This window comes from Scardinius erythrophthalmus, assembly GCF_964197995.2.
Source record: "Scardinius erythrophthalmus genome assembly, chromosome: 7".
NCBI lineage: Eukaryota > Metazoa > Chordata > Actinopteri > Cypriniformes > Leuciscidae > Scardinius > Scardinius erythrophthalmus.
Genome location: NC_138227.1, coordinates 11,259,410 through 11,280,655, shown reverse-complemented (window position 1 = coordinate 11,280,655; position 21,246 = coordinate 11,259,410). Strand labels below are relative to the sequence as shown.

Sequence of the window (21,246 nt, the reverse complement as noted above, 5' to 3'; positions counted from 1 at the left end):
TAATAATAACAATATTTATATATATAATACAAATTATAATAAACAACAATAACAAGTATTATTATTATTATTGTTGTTGTTGTTTATTATTATTTTTATGTTTATTATATACAGAGAACTGTTGCTAAATTTGCCAGTTAATGTTTCATTTTAATACAGGAGAGGAAAATCATAAATTTTGATGTTTATTTTATTATTATTATTATTATTATTTACAGTTGTTATTATTATAAACTGTTGCTAAGTCATATATTCAGGAGCTTGTCTATGATTTATGTTCAGATGATGTTTGAACTTTTATTTTGAAATAGCAGAGATGATTCGCTTAATTTTCACTTGCTGTTTAAACTCACTGTAACATCTTTAGATACCTTTTGTAAATAATCAGACCACAGCTGTATTCATTAAAAAAAATAAGATGATTTTAACGGTCTTAAATAGTAAAATATGATTTTAGAAATTCTCACGAATTTATTTACGTGTCGAAAGTGCTTCTGTAATATCAAAGTCCTGCTCACTGTCATTGGAAGGAGCATTTCAAAACTAACTGCAGTGCTTTTCCGTTTTTTGGGGTTGTTTAATCTAGTTCGTTCAGTTATCGGTTGTTCTGGCTGTGAAGAGTGACCTGAGTGTGGTTGTAGAGACGCATGTTGACTGTCATCAGTAATGTCCGCGTACAGACCGCTGCTGTGTTTGCTCAGGCGCGGGACAGCAGCGCGTGTCTGTAGGACAGTCACCACCTGGTCACCTGTAGGAGCCGCTTTCAATGCTAAAGTCCACAGGAGACTAGAGCTCTACCAACAAAATGTGGTACGCTCTGTATCTATGTCTAAGTTTAATTGCTGTTTGATTGACCTGTATTATCGTAAAGCACTAACTGTGTATGTGTGTGTGAGACAGGGGTTGTTTGGTGTCCCAGAGCTCGGCTCGGTTGAGGGTTTTGAGGTGGTCCAGGACAGAGCCCTGCAGGAGACAGAGCAGCTGGTGGAGAAAGCCTGCCTCTGCCCCCCTGGAGTCCAGACTGTGGAGATATTTGACAAACTGTCAGACAGCCTGTGCAGAGTGGCAGACATGGTAAACAAATGCTAATAATACAAATAAATAATAGAAGATGACAAATGAGAACTTTAGCACACTACTCTCCTCAGGTGAAATTTCTGTCACAATTAAAATGGAGATATTTTGGAAACTGGTACATGAATTGATTGATGAATAGAAATTTCAAAAGAACAGCATTCATGTGAAATAGAAATCTTTTGTAACATTATAAATGTAGGCTATGTATTGTCACTTTTGATCAATTTATTGTATCCGTGCGGAATGAAAGTATTAATGTCTTTTTATTCTTTCTTTTTTTATCTTTGAATGGTAGTGTATCACTGTTTTCACAAAATTGTTATGCAGTGAAAACTGTTTTCAAAATTGATAATAATAATAATAAAAGAATAATGTCTTGAGCAGCAAATCATCATATTAGAATGATTTCTGAAGGATCATGTGACACTGAAGACTGGAGTAATGATGCTGAAATTTCAGCTTTGACAGCACATGAATAAATTACATTTTAAATATATTGGAATAAAAAAATATTTATGTATTAGAAATACATCTCATATATATTATTGTTCATTTTTTTGTAGGCAGACTTTATTAAAGTGGCACATCCCGACCCGTCTTATCGTGAGGCTGCAGAGAGGACTTGTATAAACATTGGCACTATGGTGGAGAGGTGGGCCTGGATTTATATCCACTTTATATATATATATATATATATATATATATATATATATATATATATATATATATAAAATTTCTCTTGACAGCGATATTTATGGTTAATATTTTGTCCTACAGACTCAATACCAATGTTGAATTGTGTAAGAGCTTAAAGGACCTGCTGGATAACAAAGATATCTTTGCCAAACTGGACCCAGAAACAAGGTATTAATCAGATCTTCTGTTTTATTGTATGATAAATGTTCAAGCATGAAATTCTAATCAAATCGATCTTCATTAATGCAAGTTTGTGGTGTTACTGTGTTTTCTTTGTTTTAAAAAGAGTACGTTGTAATATTTACTATATTGTTTTATTGATGCAGAAGAGTGGCTGAACTGTTCATGTTTGACTTCGAAATAAGTGGAATCCATCTGGATAAAAAAAAGGTTCGTTTTTTTATTTTTTTTTTATTTTTTTTTGACTCATCTAAGTTAGAGCTGCACAATTAATCATTAAAAAGATTGCGATCTCTATTCAAACACCCTGTGATCTTATTCCTAAATGACAATGTTTCAGCCATGTCTATTAAACCTTTGACTTGATCGACTAGATCTCAGCGAACATTCAAATCTGCTTTTGCTCTGTCGCTGACTCAGAGAGTAAATTTAATGTATAGGTATGAAAAAAGTTATTTGTCATTGCATCATTCATTCAAGAGCTTTGTTCAAAAACACTGATTCATCCTGTAAAGTCTTTTTGAGTGAGTCACTGAATCATTAATTCAAACCGATTTTTTTAAATTATAATAATTCATTCAAATGAATTAAATATATGTTATTTTGTTCAGTTTAAACAAACAAAAAAAAAATGCTGATTCTCAGTTTATCCAGGATTGTGCAGCTCTAATCTCACTTTACTGGACAGTAGGGTTGTCAAACGTATCGGTACGGGGTATATTCGGTACCCGCTGGTAGACACTGCTGTCAAACGCTCTCGTTCGTGTTTGTTTGTCAAAGATTTCTATTTACAGCGTGTGTTTACAAGCGTTGAGCATTGTAGCCAATCACAATCATATCCGTTGAGCGCTTGAACGAAATGGCCAATCAAAGCCTCTTGTCCGCAAGAATCCGCTTAACACCCCTGAAAAGATTTTGTTTTGTTCAATCAATGCAAGTCACACACTAACACATCCTTTCACTATAACCAGCAAAGTGTAAACACAATGTCAAAAAGAGATTCATTGTACAATTAAGACCGAGACAGTGAGAGTGCAGAATTCAGTTTATTACACTCTGAATTATTCTGAATTGACAACCGTATTTAAATGCGTGATCGAATCGGAAACTGCGATGATTGATAGTGATAACCAATGGAGGAGATAATATTTTTTAAAGTAGGCTACTTAATTTGCTCTGGTACCGAAATTGGTACAGAGAACTGCAAATTTTACTGGTATTGGTATCGGCTACTGAAGTTTTGGTACCGTGTCAACTATACTGGACAGTAAAATACATTTGTGTGTAAGACACTGCTCTGCATCTCTCAGATTCCCTTTCCCTGTTCCACAGAGGAAAGAGGCTGTGAACTTGAATGTGAAGCTGCTGGATCTGAGCAACCAGTTTCTCATGAGCTGCCACATGCCCAACAGAATCGAGAAGAGAGCTCTTCCTGAACACATTCACCAGCACTTCAGTAAAGACGGAGAGCACGTTCAGATCAGCGGCCTGCATGCGGACGCACCTGATGATCTGGTACATCACTTTCAACTGTTTTGATGTTGTATACATGTTGATTGAAATAGTTACAAACCCTTATAATATTGTCATTTTTCCTTTAGACCCTCAGGTGGCTTTGTTGTGGTGTAACTAGTGTTTTTTTTTTTTTTTTTTTGTCTGTGCACATATTTTTCAGGTCAGGGAAGTTGCGTATAAAGTTTTCCTCTACCCGAACTCAAATGTGATGCACATACTTGAGGAACTGCTGGCCTGTAGAGATAAACTGGCTCGCTTGGTTGGCTATGAATTTTATGCGCACAGAGCATTAAAGGGAACCATGGCCAAAAGCCCAGGTAGAAGACTATATATATATATATATATATATATATATATATATATATATATATATATATTATATACACAATATATTTCCTTTAAACTTGGAAGTGTGTCATTTCTGTACCATTAGCTGAACCAAGCAGAACTGCAAGAATAATGATTACTTCTAAACACTGCTTATCAAACTTCATTTTTATTTTTTTAATAAATAATATAATAGTTAATATTATATTATGTTTAATATTATTTATATTATTGGAATATAAGTTTATGACACGGTCTGTTTCTCTACAGAGGCAGTTATGAGCTTCTTACAGCAGATCACAGACAAGCTCTCAGACAGGTTGTGTTTTCTCTCTTCAAAATTTGTCAGTTGCATTAAGCCACAGATGCATAATAATTAATTTATTATGTCCAAAAGTTGCTGTCATATTTTTTTGAAGAAAGATTAAACCTAATTTATCTATTACAGTTTTGTCGTTGTCTTTGCAAGCTGGTGCCACTAGGTGTCAATGTCAACAACATTATAGGAACAACATATAATAAAGACACTACGTTGCAGGGATCAGCAACTCCGGTCCTGGAGGGCCACTGTCCTGCAGAGTTTAGCTCCAACCCTAATTAAACACACCTGAACAAGGCAATCAGTGTTTTCAGGATTACTAGATAGATACAGGCAGGTGAGTTTTTATCAGGGCTGAAGCTAAACTCTGCAGGACAGTGAAACATATTTTTAATTTGTATATGCATGTATAGTATATCATTTTTGGTTACACTTTATTTTAAGGTGTCATTGTTACAGTGTAATTATATATTTAAGTACTGAGTAATATTAAGCAACTACATGTACTTACTATATGGTTAGGGTAGGATTAGGATTTGGTTGAGGGTTAGTTGCATGTAATTATGCATAATTTACTGTTATTACTATGGTAAATACATGCGTAACAAGGACACTATAAAATAAAGTTTTACCTACTGTAAAATATAATGTTTATATATGTTATAAAATATAAACAAATGATATTTCTGTAAACTTTAGGACTGAAAGGGATTTTGAAATGATGAGGGATATGAAGACAAAACTCAACCCCAAAAATTCTGTAAGCACTGCTCAATTTTCTCTGATATTTGGATTTTCCTATCTGCTATCATATTGTATCATCTTGTAAAATTTTAAAAATGTACAATTTTACAAACTTAATAATAGCTGCAAGTTTGTTTAAGTGAGAAATAGTTCATTGTTCTATGCAAGAATTAAAACTGAATGAAATCTTCCTTTGTAGGAAGTAATGCCATGGGACCATCCGTACTTCAGTGGTGTGATACGTGCAGAAAGGTAAGAGACCTGAGCTTAAAGGGATAGTTCACTTTAAAATGAAAATTCTGTCATCATATACTCACCCTCATGTTGTTTCAAACCTGTATGAATTTCTTTCTTCTGCTGAACACAAAGGAAGATATTTAGAAGAATGTCAGTAACCAGACAGTTTCTGGGTCCCATTGACTTCCATAGTAGGAAAAAAATATACTATGGAAGTCAATGGGACCCAGAAACTGTCTGGTCCCATTGATGCAACACAATACAGTATACTGTCAATTACAGTACAGTAAAAGAAAAGCAGCATCCTCTGCACATTCGGCCAAATTTTTTTACAGTATAGAGTACTACTGCAGTTTCGTGGTGTTCTGACAAAAGACTTTCTTTAAGCAGTCATTTCTCAGTTCTGCAGAAATACTGTAAATGTAAAAGAAATTAACAAATTGGCTACAAATAAATTTGCCGGAGTTTGAGGGTGTACAACGTGCTATAGTTTACTGTAAAAAGAATAGTGAGGTTTAAAGTACTGTTACAGTGTAATAATTATGTTATATATGTGTAAGTAGTATAAAAACCCTGTAGGTGATTCTTCTCCATTGTTAAGATACATTTATATTATCCCGAGATTGTGATTAGTGTGTCATCAGTTTTGCTACGTAATGTTCATTCAAGGACAAATGTGTGCTACTTGAGTTCATGTGTTTGTGTTTTCCGAATGAGAACATGGTAAAACCTGTATATTTTTGTGTAGTGTTTTGCAGAAATAACTAAGAAAATTGGACTGTGTGTGTGAAAACAGGTGAAATGTGATAAACATTTTGAGAAATGTGTCTTTGTTTTGAGAACTGAATCAATGGTTGTGGAAAGTGGGCCAAATGAATCAGTTATAGTGTGTTAGCAATCGAGAAAAACAGCTGTTCAACATGAATAATAATAAGAAGAAAAAGACATTTCTTTTTACATTCTTGTAATTTCTCTTTTGTAGTCTGTGGTTTTTGTGAGAAAAAATGTGAAATGGACATTCAGCCTTTAATAACATGGCATGTTTATGTTTTATCTCCATAGATTCAACATCGAGCCAAGCCTGTACAGTCCATACTTCTCGTTGGGAGCGTGTATGGAGGGTCTGAATGGTCTTTTCACACAGCTGTATGGTGTATCACTGCTGGCTGAGCAGCCCAGTGTGGGGGAGGTCTGGAGCGAAGATGTGCGCAAGCTGGTGAGATCATGCTTCTGTGCTTGATTATCTTACCCAACAGGCTTAAATGAGAGCTCATCTTCAGGTCTAGCCAACTTCTTTCTTTTTTTTAATGTCACTTGACATTTTTAACTGTTCCCTCAGGCTGTGGTGCATGAAACAGAGGGACTGCTTGGATATATCTACTGTGACTTCTTCTACAGACCTGAGAAACCTTACCAGGTAAAGAGCTCAGATAAGTCATCTATGCTTGTTGTCCTTAGCTTTGTCCATCTCAAATTAGTATCTGTTATGCAATAAGTTCCAGTCCTCAAATTTGATTGGCTAAGTGGTGGTTCATACTTGTATTCAGTTACATCATTACACCAGTAGGTGGCAACAAGTGTCTTTATGAGTGAGACACTCACTGCATTTGAAATTGAATTCTTCCCTGCTATACAGTATCAGAAAAACAGTACACCAACAAGAGAACAATCATCACACCTCCTGGGAAATTGGTGCAAAATATCTGTAATAAAAATGGACATTGCTGCAATCGGGGAAGCCACTGTGGCTCTTTTATTTCTACACCATAAATGACTTGTCTTTTGAGTGTGCAGACGAAACACACTCTTGCATTGACTGCCTGGTGTTTGAGAACGCAATCATGTGAGATACTTCAGCTCAGGCATTTCAGACATCCGATTTTCATGCATACGACACACATTCATATACAGAACGTATTTTTTGATTGTTGCAAAGTAAGTTTCAAACCAAATGTTGTACCTACTATAGCATGTGATTTCGGATGCAGAGATTGAATCATTCACTCAACCAATTCACATAAAATCGATTCATTAATGAAAAAAATCATGAGGGAGTCATTGAATTATTCACTCAAACGATTCATTCAGGGATAAATGTTTGCTGATTTATTCAAGATCAAAATTAAACCAAAGTTGTTGTTTTTTTTAATGCTCAGCCAATCAGTATTGATTAGTCCAGCTTGTTTGTGTCCCGCTCAGGACTGCCACTTTACCATTCGTGGCGGGAGGCGGCTGGATGATGGCCAGTATCAGCTGCCAATGGTGGTCCTGATGCTAAACCTGCCCCACCCCACGCGGTCCGCCCCCACGTTGCTCAGCCCGGGCATGATGGAAAATCTCTTCCATGAGATGGGTCATGCCATGCACTCCATGCTGGGACGTACCCGCTACCAACACGTGACGGGTACGGGATGATCACTACAGAAATCCACTAAGTTGGTTCACATTTGTGGCCTTTACAACTTCCTCAGAGCAGCATGATCATGGTGACTTTGTTTCTCTCTTCAGGAACCCGATGTGCCACTGATTTCGCAGAGGTGCCCTCTATTCTCATGGAATACTTTGCCACAGATTATCGCGTGATCAGTCAGTTCGCTCGCCACTACCAGACTGGACAGGTACACTGCAATGTTCATGTTGGTTATTATTTCAAAAATAATTTTAAAGGGGTCCTATTATGTTTGTGTACTGTTGCTGTTTGAGCATGAAAAAGGTCTGCAAAGCACTTAGTCCACTCCAAAGGAAGTTATTCTCTATATCAGTAAGTACTGTTTCTGAATTCCCTGAAATGCCTCGATTGTAGTCTTTGGTTTTCTTCAGGCAGACATGGGCAGTATTTCAATTAAATGTATTTTAAATACGTATTTAATTACTTTAGTGTATTTTGTAATTTGTATTTTGCAGGTGTGGAAAAAATAAAATGTAGTTTGTAACAAAATATTTTGAGGGGGTGTATTTAGAGTATTTCAAATACTTAAATACTTAAGAAAAATCACCATATGCTTATCACCATATAGTAAATGATTTTACCATATTTTACCGTCTGATGTTGGCAATGGCAATGTCCAGGTTAGATGCACGAAAATCACGTGACACCCTGTAGACCGGGCTCCCTCCAAGAAGTGAATGAGTTTTGAACCCCTACGGGTGACGTCACGGACACTACGTCCATATTTTTTTACAGTCTATGTTTTGAACACAGGAGAAGATGGCATTAAAGGGATAGTTCACCTAAAACTAAAACTTTTGTCACCCTTTTATTGTCCCAAACCTGTATGAGTTTCCTTCTTCTGCTGAACACAAAAAAAGATATTTTGAAGAATGTCTGTTATCAAACAGTTGACAGTAGCCTAGCCATTGACTTCCATAGTATTTTTTTCCTACTATGGAAGTCAATGGCTTCCGTCAACTGTCTTGTTACCAACATTCTTCAAAATATCTTCTTTTTATTTCAACAAAAGAAAGAAACTCATACAGGTTTGGGACAACATACGGATAAGTAAATGATGACAGAATTTTCCTTTTTGGGTGAACTTACTATCCCTTTAGTGTTTTGTGAAAAATATACAGTCTACACACACACATATTGCACACTGAACGGCATTATAGAGAAAATAATTGTGCCTTTTGAGATCAATGCAAGTCAAGTCAAGTCATCTTCATTTATATAGCGCTTTTAACAATGTAGATTGTTTCAAAGCAGCTTTACAGAGATAAACGTATAATTTATGGTAACAGAGATTGTTTTGGCTTTCTAGCAGTTCTTTAATAAAGTTATTTTCCAGCTAAGGTCGGGGCCGCTAAGACGATACCATTCTCTCTACATAGACTTTAAACGTGAACCTGTGAGAAACGCTGATGGCGTTCACATGCGCATTAAGAATTGGTTCTATAGTTATGTGCGTTTGAATATACTGTATGTGCGCAGGTTTGTAATTCCCTATAAACCAAGCCTAAACAAAGTATTGGTGTTTCCTTATAATTTTTTATACAGAATTTTATTTTATTTTATCAATTCGGGGTAGATACGCGAATTGAGTTTCCCGACAACGCTTTATCTGTAGAGTGGTAAAGGGATCCTCCATAGGGAGAGACTAGTTGGCACTTCAACACTGCGTTAGATCTGGTCCAGGCGAAGGTCCTTCATCAGATCTGGATACGGCCTGGATCCGGCAGGCTGCGGGAAAACCTTGGGATAAACAAAGACACTAAAATTAGAGTAGATGCCATTCTTCTCATGATGTAACGAGTACATCAGGATTTATGGGAAGTGTTCCCGGTTCCGGCTGATCTAATCTATGCAGCCTAACATTGAATTTTAAAAGTCTATAATGTATTATGTGTATGCTAGGTCAAAAAATTGTGTCTTTAATCTAGCTTTGAACTGACAGAGTGTGTCTGCTTCCCGGACAATGGTAGGAAGGCTGTTCCAAAGTTTTGGTCCTAAATAGGAGAAGGATCTACCGCCAGCAGTCGATTTTGATATTCTAGGTATTATCAACTGGACTCCATCCGTTGAGGAGTAATTATGCTCGGCTCCCAGAAGGCCGAGCCAATCAAATTGCCAGGGCGGGCTTAAATCGATGATGGACAGATGATCTGCGGTTACGTAATCACCCACGTCACCAAAGAGCGCTTGGGTTGACTGCAGCAGGAGAATTGAGATGTTTAGATTCCGCTATCACGTCTGTTATAAAAGAAATCGACAGCGCATTAATTTTAAAAGACGAACAGAGAACCGCAATCAAGGCATATGTCAATCGGAAAGATGTGTTTGCCATCCTTCCTACGGGATTCGGCAAAAGTTTAATTTATCAGCTGACTCCGATGGTCGCTAAGAAGATGGGACGCAATGAAAACCCTGTGGTCATTGTGGTTTCTCCTTTGGTCGCCCTCATGGAGTGCTTTATTATTACTTTACTCATTACTTTACTACTTCTTCCTGCGTGTGTGCAGTTGAGCTCTGTTGACAACTATGCATCGCTCAACATACGTCACTTACTGCGTTGCTCTGATTGGTTGTAGGTCTATCCAATTGAGTGCAGAGGTTTTTTTTTTCCTGGTTCGGTTAAGACACGCCTCATAATCAAAGCTCTATGGAGCAGTTTCAGACTCACATTCTGCCTAGAATATGAGTATGACGAAGTCAGGCTACATCAATCCTATTGTTTTTCAATAATTGCGCACGCAGCACGATTCTACTATGGAAAAGGCATACGCGATCAGGGCAGTTAGAGTCTTGTGTGTAAAACAAACCCACACATATTATGATTAATATGATTAATCATATATATTATGATTAAAATGGAATTTTGATTTTGTGACAAATTCTCTGTCTGTTTTTTCCCCCCTTTTTTATTTTGCTACTTCGCCATTTTGAATTTACACATTTCTCATATTTGTGTTATTGCTACTATTTGTGTTATTGACCTTTCAGTAATAATAAAAAAAAGACTTAAGATTATTGTGGGAGTATTTTTGTATTTTCAAAATACTAATTACTTGTATTTTATTTAAATACATTTTTCACATCAGTATTTTGTATTTTATTTTGTTACATTTCATGAGCCAGTATTTGTAGTTTGTAACAAAATAGTTTTTGATGTATTTGTGCCCACCTCTGTCTTCAGGGAACGTACACATCACAATATTCACAATTCCTAATTTAAATAATTTTCTGCCCAAGGCATACGTAAGAAAGGCAACGAGGTTGAGTCTAGTTGGGTTGCGTCTTGTCCAAGAGATGATGTTTTTCCACCCCAAATCTAAACCCCCTTTTTCAGCCTTCCTTAGACAGATGAACTTAGGAAACAGTGGTTAAAATCTATTTTTCACACTATTACTTAGCAGTATACAACCATTGTTTTGTAACGACTGTTTTCTGAAACATGCCGTTTGAAGCAGGTCAATGGTTATAAATAACACACATATAACATCAGGTATAAAAATAAATAATTACCACTGTGAAAGATTCTGCACAAGTCGTGCCATTGAAGGTGGTTTGGGTTGATCAGCTTGTCCATCTTGACTATCCTTATCGGACTCGGGCTTGAAGTGATATGGCAAAACTGGCGCCATACTGTAGTTTGTGTAGTTAAAGTAGAGTTTACAGCGCCTCAGGAGCCTTCTCTGGTGGATACTCGCCGGTTATGGTAAGGGGCATTAGAAGACTTTCGACGCGCTCTAAGCGGTAGAAAAATCACAACAGACTGGGTCCGGCTGACCAGTCAGAGCAAGCTCTGCTTTTCAGATGGCGGGTTTTAAAGAAACCGAAAACTAAAACAGAGATTTCAGACAGAGGGTGAAAACAGGTGCTGCAACAACATACATTTGTAAGAAAATTAGTTTTTGGAACATTAAATGATGGAAACACATTCTAGTAGACTCAATAAATAAAATTATGAACTTGCGAATGAGCATAATAGGACCCCTTTGAATTCTTAGCTGGTCGCTCTTTTCCATGCAAGTACAATAAATAAGAATTTATGGTTCTTGTTAAACAGGAGGCAAAAGCACCATGAAAGTAGTAAACACAACTCACAAGTCATCTGAAATTATTTCTGGGTGAAATTTATTTTTATTTTATTTTTTCTCTTTTCTCATAGCCTTTGCCGCAGAGCATGGTGGCCCGTCTTTGTGAGTCCAAGAAGGTCTGTGGTGCGGCTGACACTCAACTTCAGGTACCAGATCTTCTCGTTCAACAACGAGAACGGTTTCGAACATAACCTTTTATTATGGCCCATAATTAATGTGGTGACCAATATTACTATTAAAAAAACAAACAAAGAAACAGGATTCACAGTGAAGCTCCAATGTAAATGGTGAAATCAGGCATAAAAGTTGAAGAATTTTTTTTTAATGAATTTAATTCATTTTAAATCATATTTAATTTTGTTTAATAAAAATGATCAAAAACATTTTTAATTGGAAAGAATACTAGATATAAATCTAATATTGACAATATCTAATGCAACATTTTCATAAATGGTTTGGTATCTGAACTCAAAATTTCTGTAAATGTTTCTCTTTAGGTTTTCTACGCAATCCTGGATCAAGTTTATCATGGAAAACCACAAAATCGATCAACGACAGATATCATGATAGACATGCAGAAGAAGTATTATGGCCTGCCATATGTCACCAACACTGTAAGTGTGTTTCATTTGAATTAAAAAATATAATGGGTGCAATGTGTACTTTTTTCCCAATGTTATAAAATATTTTTTGAATGTCAAAAGACATAAATGTTGACATAAATTTTAAATGTGGAAGCCACCATTTTCTGTTTTTTTTCTGCCAATCCATTTAGTAGAACTGGCAAAAAAACTCCCTGTATTTTAAAAACCAGGTTTAGGAAATCTTAGGAAAACAAAATGCCTGGTCTTAAGGATAACTTTGAATGATTTATTTAATGCCTCTTAGAAATCATTGCTGCACAAAAAGCACATCTCTCAAATGTAGGTGGTCTGTTGAAATGAAGTGATCCATTGGCGTTATTGAAGTTAATGAATGTTTGGGAATAGTTCCTTGACTAATCCTTAATAACATCTTATACTCCCCTTCTGAAGTACAAAAACACATCAACACACCAAGGTAGTTTAGTTTTGGCCCCTTTCCTGTCCTGTGGTTTTCTACTCAGACACTGCACGGTTAAAGGATTAAAATACTTTTCTCCGTTCTCCGGCCCTTTTCAGGGCCCTTTTTTTGCAATAACAAAGCAGAGATATACTTTGAAGAAGTGCTCCCTGGGGGAAATATTTGAAACTCTTCTTTCAAGAGTCTTTTTGGAAGGGAAAACATAGTTTGAATTGCTTTTCTTAGCTCTTCAGCAGCTGTAGAGATGGCCGCCTGAGAGCTGGAGCGATTTAAAACACATATTTTATTTCGGAATGGCCTTCATAAACCGTTCATCCTGGCCTGTAATTATGTGGAGCCACTGGGAATCAGGCCTCCCCCAACTCTAAATATTCCCCTCTCTCTTTAATTGCTTCAGCCGTAATGTCTTTACCATCGTCTAAATCACCCAGCTTCCCCCTTCTTATCCGTTATTACTGCCTCACGGGAACGCCGCTAATAGTATGCGTGTGTCTTTCATTCCTGTAGGATGCCTGTTTTATTGACTATTAAAGGACAAATGAAAGCTTTCCTCAGTCCACATATGGCTGTAAAACCCTCGGCATGCAACTCTATTGAAGTATCACAGCTGTTTTGACAAATTATATTGTTGCAGTAAAGATATAAAATTCGATTTTTTACCTGACAAAGTCTTGGCCCGACAATCTTTCCGTTACACACATAGGAACATTTTGGTGGTCCCACCTACAATGTGCACTACCCATCAAAAGTTTGCGGTCAGTAAGATTTTTTACAAAGGATTATAAAAGAAGTCTCTTATGTTCACCAGGACGGCATTTATTTGAACAAAAAATACAGTAAAAACAGTAATGTCAGATATTATCTCTGAGATGTGAAAGCTGGATTTTCAGCATCATTACTCCAGTGTCACATGATCCTTCAGAAATCATTCTAATATGCCGATATGCTGCGATTGATGATATTATTATCATTGTTGAAAACAAGTTGTGCTGCCTAATATTTTTGTGAAAACTGTGATATCTTTTTTCAGGGCTTTTTGATAAATATAATGGTCAAAAGAACAGCATTTGTTTAATTTCAGGATTTAGTTTGCCCATTTGATTGTCCACCAGGGGGAAATTTAAGTCTTACTGCTTAACAAAGATAGCACACCTCAACGAGCTGTAAAATTTGAGGTATCATACCACAAATTGCACAGGACGACTTGAAGATTCATTACTGAGGTTTGTTCAAATCACTAACCCTAAAATGAGTAATAAAAGTGATGCTTGACCATTAATAAAGATTGTGGCAAATGACGGAGATGGTTAATTGACTCAGACTCATATTTACAGTTGTTTAACTTTTGCTGATGTTGATTCGGTTTACTAGAGCATTAATAGTGTTCTGGAAGATAACGTCAGCTGTTTGAAACATGGACCAGATGGAGGTTCTTGTCCTGTTGCTAATATTTGGCAACATTGATTGACACACAGTGTTACATTCCTCTGGCCGCTGAGATACATGATTGGATGCAAAGAGCGTAGATGTCCGGTATTACCGTGTTAGAGTTGGTTAGATTTTATTAGCTCAAGGCGTTTATGCAAAGTACTATAAATGTGAAATTCTTATAAATGTAGATTTTGGTGGCCAGCAGCCTGACAGAACCCATCTGCAGTGAAAATATTTCCATAACCCAATACAGATTTTAGACAAGTGTTGAAGGTCAAGTAGCTGTTTCGCTAATGTTTAGCTTTCAGATTTTACGTCCCTGCAGGAGTGCGTTTGGGCTTACTGAAGTCATTAGAGGCCATATGGGATATGTCTTGCTGATACTCTGGGGCTTAAGTCTGTGTTCTACAGCAGTTTCACCTTCCTCAACCATAATGTGTCTCTCATAGTGCTGTTTACACAACCCTGGCTCTCTTCATCAACCTCGCAGTGGTTACACTTACACACACTTACACACACACATTCTGCGTAAGAAAAGACTGTCCAGCATGTCCCTTACTAATCATTATAGCCAGATATCTTTGTGGAGTCCTTAATATTCTGTAGCATGATAGCATAGCAATGCTTTTATTATGTACCAACTACAAAAGCATATAGTTATATAACACGTGTATCTGTAAGATTCCTATGTTCAGGAGGTTGTAACATTGTGACATGAATCATGTATTTAGCGGATAGCAAATGGCTAAGCCTAATGTGCCTAATATTGCCCCGGGCCCTGTGATAGGAGAGCAAGGTCATCTATGGTATAAAGCCTACTTTGCTTTGTTTGTTGCTTGGTTTATGTTTTGATTGTTGCTTTTTGTCAGGGTGGCCGCGGGTCCTTAAAAAGTCTTAAAATGTCTTAAATAAAGTTTTCCTAATAAAAGGCCTTAAAAAGTATTAAAATGTCTTAAATTCAGATTCGATAGGTCTTAAATATTTCTGGTAACGTTACCGCAAAAATGTCTCCAGTCTGACGGACCTAATGTCCGTCAAATAAGCAGTGAAGCATCGAATCGCCAGAATGATTCAGATTTTATTACATAAACAGCTATTGATAATGATAATGTAGGCCTTTTCTGGTAACGCTGTTGAGGCTCGCGCTGCTTGTCTCTGTGTCTGTCATAGATTTTAAAGGAAGAAATCAAAACAAATGAGCATAACGGCAAACATAAAGAAACATGAGGTAAAAATGAGGATGGTTCTGTTTTATTTCATTTAATGTAAGTGGCGATTGATAGCCTATAGTTGATAATAATATAGGCCTACCTAATGTATACGGTAACAATGTTGCGCTGTTGAGGCTCGCGCAGTTATTTATAACATAGTTAAGAAACAATAAATAGCTAGGCTACACACGACCAGAGAGCTGTTTTCCTGAATGCCATCAAGATTGAAACCGAGACTGATTTCATTACAGTTCAATAAACAAATAGTTAAAATTAAGTCACTTACATTTTAGACGCAATGACTGTTTTTGTTCTGTTTCAGCAGCGAAAATAGTTCCAAACAAAGATTGCGCATCTCACAGCAACACTTGTTGCAGCAGCATTACTGAATGATTCAGCGTTTTGAACGAATCGGTTGAGTCAAAGAATCGTTTACCCATTCATAAACTGCCTCATTCTGAATAAATCAGCCGTTTGCTCGAATCGTTTGAATGAATGACTCAATGACTCGCTCATTAAGACGGTCGCCTGCCGCCTCCTACTGGCGGTTTAGTTTCATAAAGTATCATTCTTTTCAACATTCCTTATTTGTATATTCAAAAATATTTAAAATAATCCAATTTAATACAGTTATAATTTTTCAATGTAAATTGTTTAATTTGATTAACAGCCTAGTGTCTTATTATTTTAATTGAATATATTGATCAAATTTAAGAATTTGAAATGAAAGATGAAGCATACATTTAATAAAATTAGGGGAAAAATGCCTTTTTATAAAAGTTACAAAAAATAGTGCTTTCATCTTCAGATGCAGATATCTAAATCAAAGAATTTGGGTGGTTTGCGGGTGGACTATCTATTTTTATTAGTGGATTTGGATGACTCAAAGTGCACCAGATTAATGAATTTATCTTTAAAAATGTACAAAATTTTCTTTCGGGGGGGCATGCCCCCGGACCCCCCTACAAGTACCAAGCACCACCCACAAAAATATTGTGGGAAACACATTAGGCCATATGATGATCTACAAAAAAATACAAATTTAATTATCTTATTATTAAAATACATTATTAGGATTTTACCACCTACGCCTCATTTTGAGCCAGGAAAAACCCTGAGTAACATAACATGACAGGAGCTATTTTGCTGAATATTCTCACGATTGCAAATGTTACATTGATTTTAGTTCAATAAACAAGTAGTGAATATTAAATTTTTTCAATTACTTAGGTTAAATATTACATATTCGCATGTAATATAATGTGTATTTCCATCACAGGTTTGGTCTTAAATTTAATTCAAAGTGGCATTAAAAAGGTCTTAAAAAGTCTTAAATTTAACTTGTTTATATCTGTAGACACCCTGTTTGTTGTTTTGTTTGTTTTTTGGTTTATTGATTTGTTTGTTTCCTGCTTTTGAATTATTTTGTTTCTTGGTTTGTTTGTTTTTGTTGGTGTTGTTTTTTGTTGCTTGGTTTCTTGTTTGTTTGTTTTGTTTTTTTGTTCTGTTTGTTTCTTGTTTGGGATTTTTGTTTGTTTCTTTGTTTGTTGGTTTAGTTTATTTTTTGGTTTGGTTTGCTGCTTGTTTTGTAATTGGTTTGTTTAGCTTGTGGTTTTTTTGTATGGTTTTTTCTTGGTTTGGATTTTTGTTTTGTTTGTTGCTTGGTTTCTTATATTGTTTTTGTATTCTTTTTTTTGGTTTGTTTCTTGGTTTGTTGTTTTTGTTTATTTAAATTTTTTTGTTTCTTGTTTTCTCTTGGTTTTTTTTTTTTTTTTGCATTTGTGTCCTGGTTTGGTTTGTTTCGTGTTTTTTTCCGTTTGGTTTGTTGGTATGGATTTTTTGTTTTGTTTGTTTCTTAGTTTTTAGTTTTGTTTGGTTTTATTTGTCAGATACATTAGAGAGTCACAGGATTTTGGGCAGTCGGGGCAAATTCAGGTATGCGTATCCTACATGAGCACCACGGCAGTGTCAAGACACGAGACCCACTGAACAACAGTGCCTTGTACAACAATACCTTAAGTTTCTTGAAACGTGCAGCATTACTCAATGTGTTGACTTAATTTCCACTAAAACAGAAAGACAGGGCGGGACATATCGAGAAGCTCCTCCCCTTTTTTAAAATAGCCAATAGCGTTTTGTTTACATCACAGACAGCTCTGCCAGAGCCGATGAGCTCGGTAAAGCCGCAGTTTCCTCCTAATCTCAAACCGTTTCTCCTCCTAATCTCCTCCCTATCGCTTTAAACAAAGAATTCTGTGCAGTATTCAGATGGGTCGATGCGTTTACTGGTCTGCGCCGACTCACGCATATGATCCCGACTAGAGCATATGCTCTTGTGTCTCTGGATTGAAGCAGACTGTGCATGCTGCGGTGGTTCATGTGACGCTAGCGTGAAACCAGACTTCATTCGCCACAATGGAAAGCATATTTACACTGTCTGAATCGTTACCTATATTGTCGTTTCCTATCCCCTATATAGCGCAAGTGCACTATGTGCTATTTACGCTGTAGAAAATAGTAAATGTGTGAACAAGTGACCAATATCAGCCACATCTTGAGCGTCTATTTATAATGTAGGGGGTGGGACGCTTTAGATTCTAGAGAGTATTTTATGTCGAAAATCTGATGAGGAGCTGAGAGATCATCAAAATCATTGATTCATATTGGCAGAGACTGTAAGTTTTGAATGCTTATATTTTCTAATTGTGAATTTTGTCATTGTTTTGGAGCACACTAGCTTATAGATAACAGTAAGACTAACATATTCATAATAGTAGTTACAGTCTGATCATCCTCCTTGTTGACTTTTTGAACCCTGCTATTTTAGATTAGCTGTAGCTATAAACTGATTTTATCATATACCAACAGGATTGTTGCCCCTATTCACTGCCATATCAAGCGTAGTGAGCTCGGTTCATTTCCTGCAGGGATAATGGTAACAGCGGGTGTCTAAGCACGTCTCCATCCCTGAGCCATGCATTTGAACTACTGAGCTCTTTCAACACGAATCTAGCCTGTGTTTTTATCGCCAAATACTTTCCCACCTTGCTCCCACCCAAAACATTATCACTGTCTTTAATTTGCCTCAGAGTAAAGTAGCCATGGAAGAGGGTTTTGCCCCATTTGTGCTCTGAGAATGTAAATATTTAGTGATGAATATGGTCCTGAAGGCATTGTGTGGCAATACCTTAACTTGACTGTTCCATTTAACTGGGTCAGATATTGATTGCTGTTAGCATCAGCGTGTTTCCAGGTTAGGAAATAACTTGGCAAGCGTTTACAGAGATGTAACAGGAATATTCCTACGGCAGCGCGTGATTAGTTCACCTGCATCTGTCTCTGCAGGCCTGGCAGCTGAGGTTCAGTCATCTCATCGGCTATGGGGCGAAGTACTACTCGTACCTGATGTCACGGGCCGTGGCCTCCATGGTGTGGAAGCAGTGTTTCTATAAAGACCCCCTCAACAGGTTTGTGAAAGATTCATTAGATAAATCACCCTTGTATTGCCACTTTTTTTTTTTTTAAATACCACTAAAAAATAAAGATTCCAAAAGGTAGTTTTAGCAGTTGTGTCATAGAGGAACCATTTTGGATTCCTCAATGAACCTTTCACCTTTTTTTTTTTTTTTTTTTCGGAAAAGCATTTAAGAACAATATAAAGAACCTTTTTGCACTATTAAGAAACTTGTGGTTTCCAGGGATGCCATATAAATCAATAATAGAAAGAAAAAAAATTATGCAAGCATGAAATTCATTAAATTGATGCTGTGAAATGTTAATAAATGAAATAATAATTTATATTAACACTGGTTCACATCATGTTGGAATTACCATAACATACGTTTTCACATAGTAAAAATAACTTATTAACATGTGTGTTAACATGTAAGAGTGCACTAACAAAGTTAACAGGCACAGACTGAAAACCACAAAACTCCTGTTTTCATTTCATGGGGTCTTTCAAAATACCAGGATATCTTAACTACTTCACTGTGGTTTTGTTCTTTAGCACTTCCTTTTGTTTGGACAGTTTTGGACATGTCTGGGAACATAAGGGTTTATGGGCTTGGATTGTGGGAAGGATGCTGGTTGTGTAAAGTAAATCTCTGTCTGCTCACGTTGTTGCAGGGAAACCGGAGAACGTTACCGTAGAGAGATGCTGGCTCATGGAGGAGCGAAGGAGCCCATGCTGATGGTGGAAGGTAAGAAAAAAAAAAAGTCTGCACCTGAATGAACTCGGAGTTAGTTCAGTCACTGCTATTTCTTTGTCCCTTATAGAGTCAACATCCAAACTGACCTCAAGTTTCTGGTGTTATAGTGAATGATCATTCAGTGCATGTTTATTACAAAGAAATAGTCCCGTTAATGTCAAAATATCATTACATAATAGCAGACAAGAACAGATTAAGTTGCTATCAAAGTTTAATATACCACTGTAATAACAGAATAGCAGGATCTCTACTAGATGACAAGTTTCCCAGCCCTGGTATTGCCCCATGTGAGCACCAAATGAATTATTAATATCTGTATGATGCCCCTTATGCAAGTGTCCAATATCTCTGAAGCACATTTTTATGGACTTTGATGGTTTTACAGTTACAAATCAATAGGAGTTTTTTTTTACGTCATCCATTTCTTAAAAAGCTTGTTTACAAGAGTATAGGTCGTTAAAGACTGAAATTAGTAAGGAATTAATAAGTCCAGTGCCTCTGACGCATATTTTGTTGCACTGTGATGATTTTAACTCTTCTAGGACTCTTTACTTTTTGGTTGGTTCTTATGAAAGGATTTTTAATAAAGTGAGTATCCAGATTTAGTTTTAGAACGTTATATCAAAAATAAACCTTTTATAATTTTTTTTTTGTTTGTTTGATGGTCATAATGCTACTAATGCAAAGTCATAATGCTACTAACGCAATGCTACAAAGCTTTTTTTTTATTTTATTTATTTAAACTCGCCATGAATTTTATTTTAATTTATTTTAACTTGATGTGCTAGAATAACTCAAATTTAAAAAAAAAAAAAAAAATACTATATAGACATTTTTTTACAACTATTAAAATAACAAAACCACAACAAAATTAAAAAAAATTTAACTGAAATTAAAATGAAAATGGAAAATATTGAAATAAAAACTGATTCAAATATTAATAAAAACTATAATAATATCACAATGATACTAAAATAACACTGGTTCACATCATGTTGGAATTACCATAACATACGTTTCCACAAAAAACGTACTTAAACATATAAAAAAAAAAATCAATCAAATGTTTATACATTAAAATCAAATATTTATAATATTAGTTGTTAATTGATTTACAACATAAAAATAACATTGCTTATTTTCCGATTCCTTAACCACATGTATTTTTCATTATTAACGGTCCGGTTCAGAGCGGTCCTCCTCAGTTCTCCGCCCCCCTCCTCTGTGCCGGATCGCAGTGGAACAAGAGCCACCCTAGAGAGAGCCTGTAGCCCGGGCCGTTTTTATCTGCCGGGCTCCTCGCTCCTCGCTGGCCGGATCCCAGGCCTCTGGTGCTGAAAAGTCCAGGCTGGATTAGATGGCATTGCAGAGAGAGGAAAGTGACGGACTGACGGCCATGCTGACTGAAGCCCTGTGTTCTCCAGCCATGGGCGGCACAGAGGCGTCTTTCATGGCCCTCAGCTTTCCCAGGGACCTCTATTTTAGTGCCGAAGGACAGACTGAAAGAACAATAGCACAGTCGAGCACCTGGGCTGGGATATGTTGTAGCGCTGTAGCACACAGATGGTGACATGCATGAGTTTTAGATACAGGATCACAGGAAGGTCGGGTTCACCTTACTTTCAGATGGTCTTTGATGGGGGTTTTGGCCTTTACAGCCAAGTGCACAGTGAATTAGTTTACATCAATATGCAATCACAAA

General features: G+C 36.5%; 1 protein-coding gene across 2 annotated transcripts in view; it reads left to right on the top strand.

Moving 5' to 3' along the window:
* Positions 1 to 21,246, top strand: part of mipepa (mitochondrial intermediate peptidase a) — a 28,974-nt gene that overhangs the window by 1,216 nt on the left and 6,512 nt on the right. Inside the window, exons 2-19 of one of the 2 annotated variants that reach the window (XM_081369783.1) lie at positions 702 to 810; positions 901 to 1,074; positions 1,641 to 1,729; positions 1,855 to 1,941; positions 2,100 to 2,163; positions 3,286 to 3,468; positions 3,629 to 3,785; positions 4,066 to 4,114; positions 4,814 to 4,874; positions 5,058 to 5,110; positions 6,158 to 6,311; positions 6,435 to 6,512; positions 7,295 to 7,499; positions 7,604 to 7,713; positions 11,701 to 11,775; positions 12,127 to 12,243; positions 18,679 to 18,800; positions 19,462 to 19,535. In XM_081369783.1, the coding sequence (XP_081225909.1) occupies positions 702 to 810; positions 901 to 1,074; positions 1,641 to 1,729; positions 1,855 to 1,941; positions 2,100 to 2,163; positions 3,286 to 3,468; positions 3,629 to 3,785; positions 4,066 to 4,114; positions 4,814 to 4,874; positions 5,058 to 5,110; positions 6,158 to 6,311; positions 6,435 to 6,512; positions 7,295 to 7,499; positions 7,604 to 7,713; positions 11,701 to 11,775; positions 12,127 to 12,243; positions 18,679 to 18,800; positions 19,462 to 19,535 (1,961 nt within the window). The remainder of the gene's footprint in view (positions 1 to 701; positions 811 to 900; positions 1,075 to 1,640; positions 1,730 to 1,854; positions 1,942 to 2,099; positions 2,164 to 3,285; positions 3,469 to 3,628; positions 3,786 to 4,065; positions 4,115 to 4,813; positions 4,875 to 5,057; positions 5,111 to 6,157; positions 6,312 to 6,434; positions 6,513 to 7,294; positions 7,500 to 7,603; positions 7,714 to 11,700; positions 11,776 to 12,126; positions 12,244 to 18,678; positions 18,801 to 19,461; positions 19,536 to 21,246) is intronic. The other variant, XM_081369784.1, reaches the window with a different exon arrangement.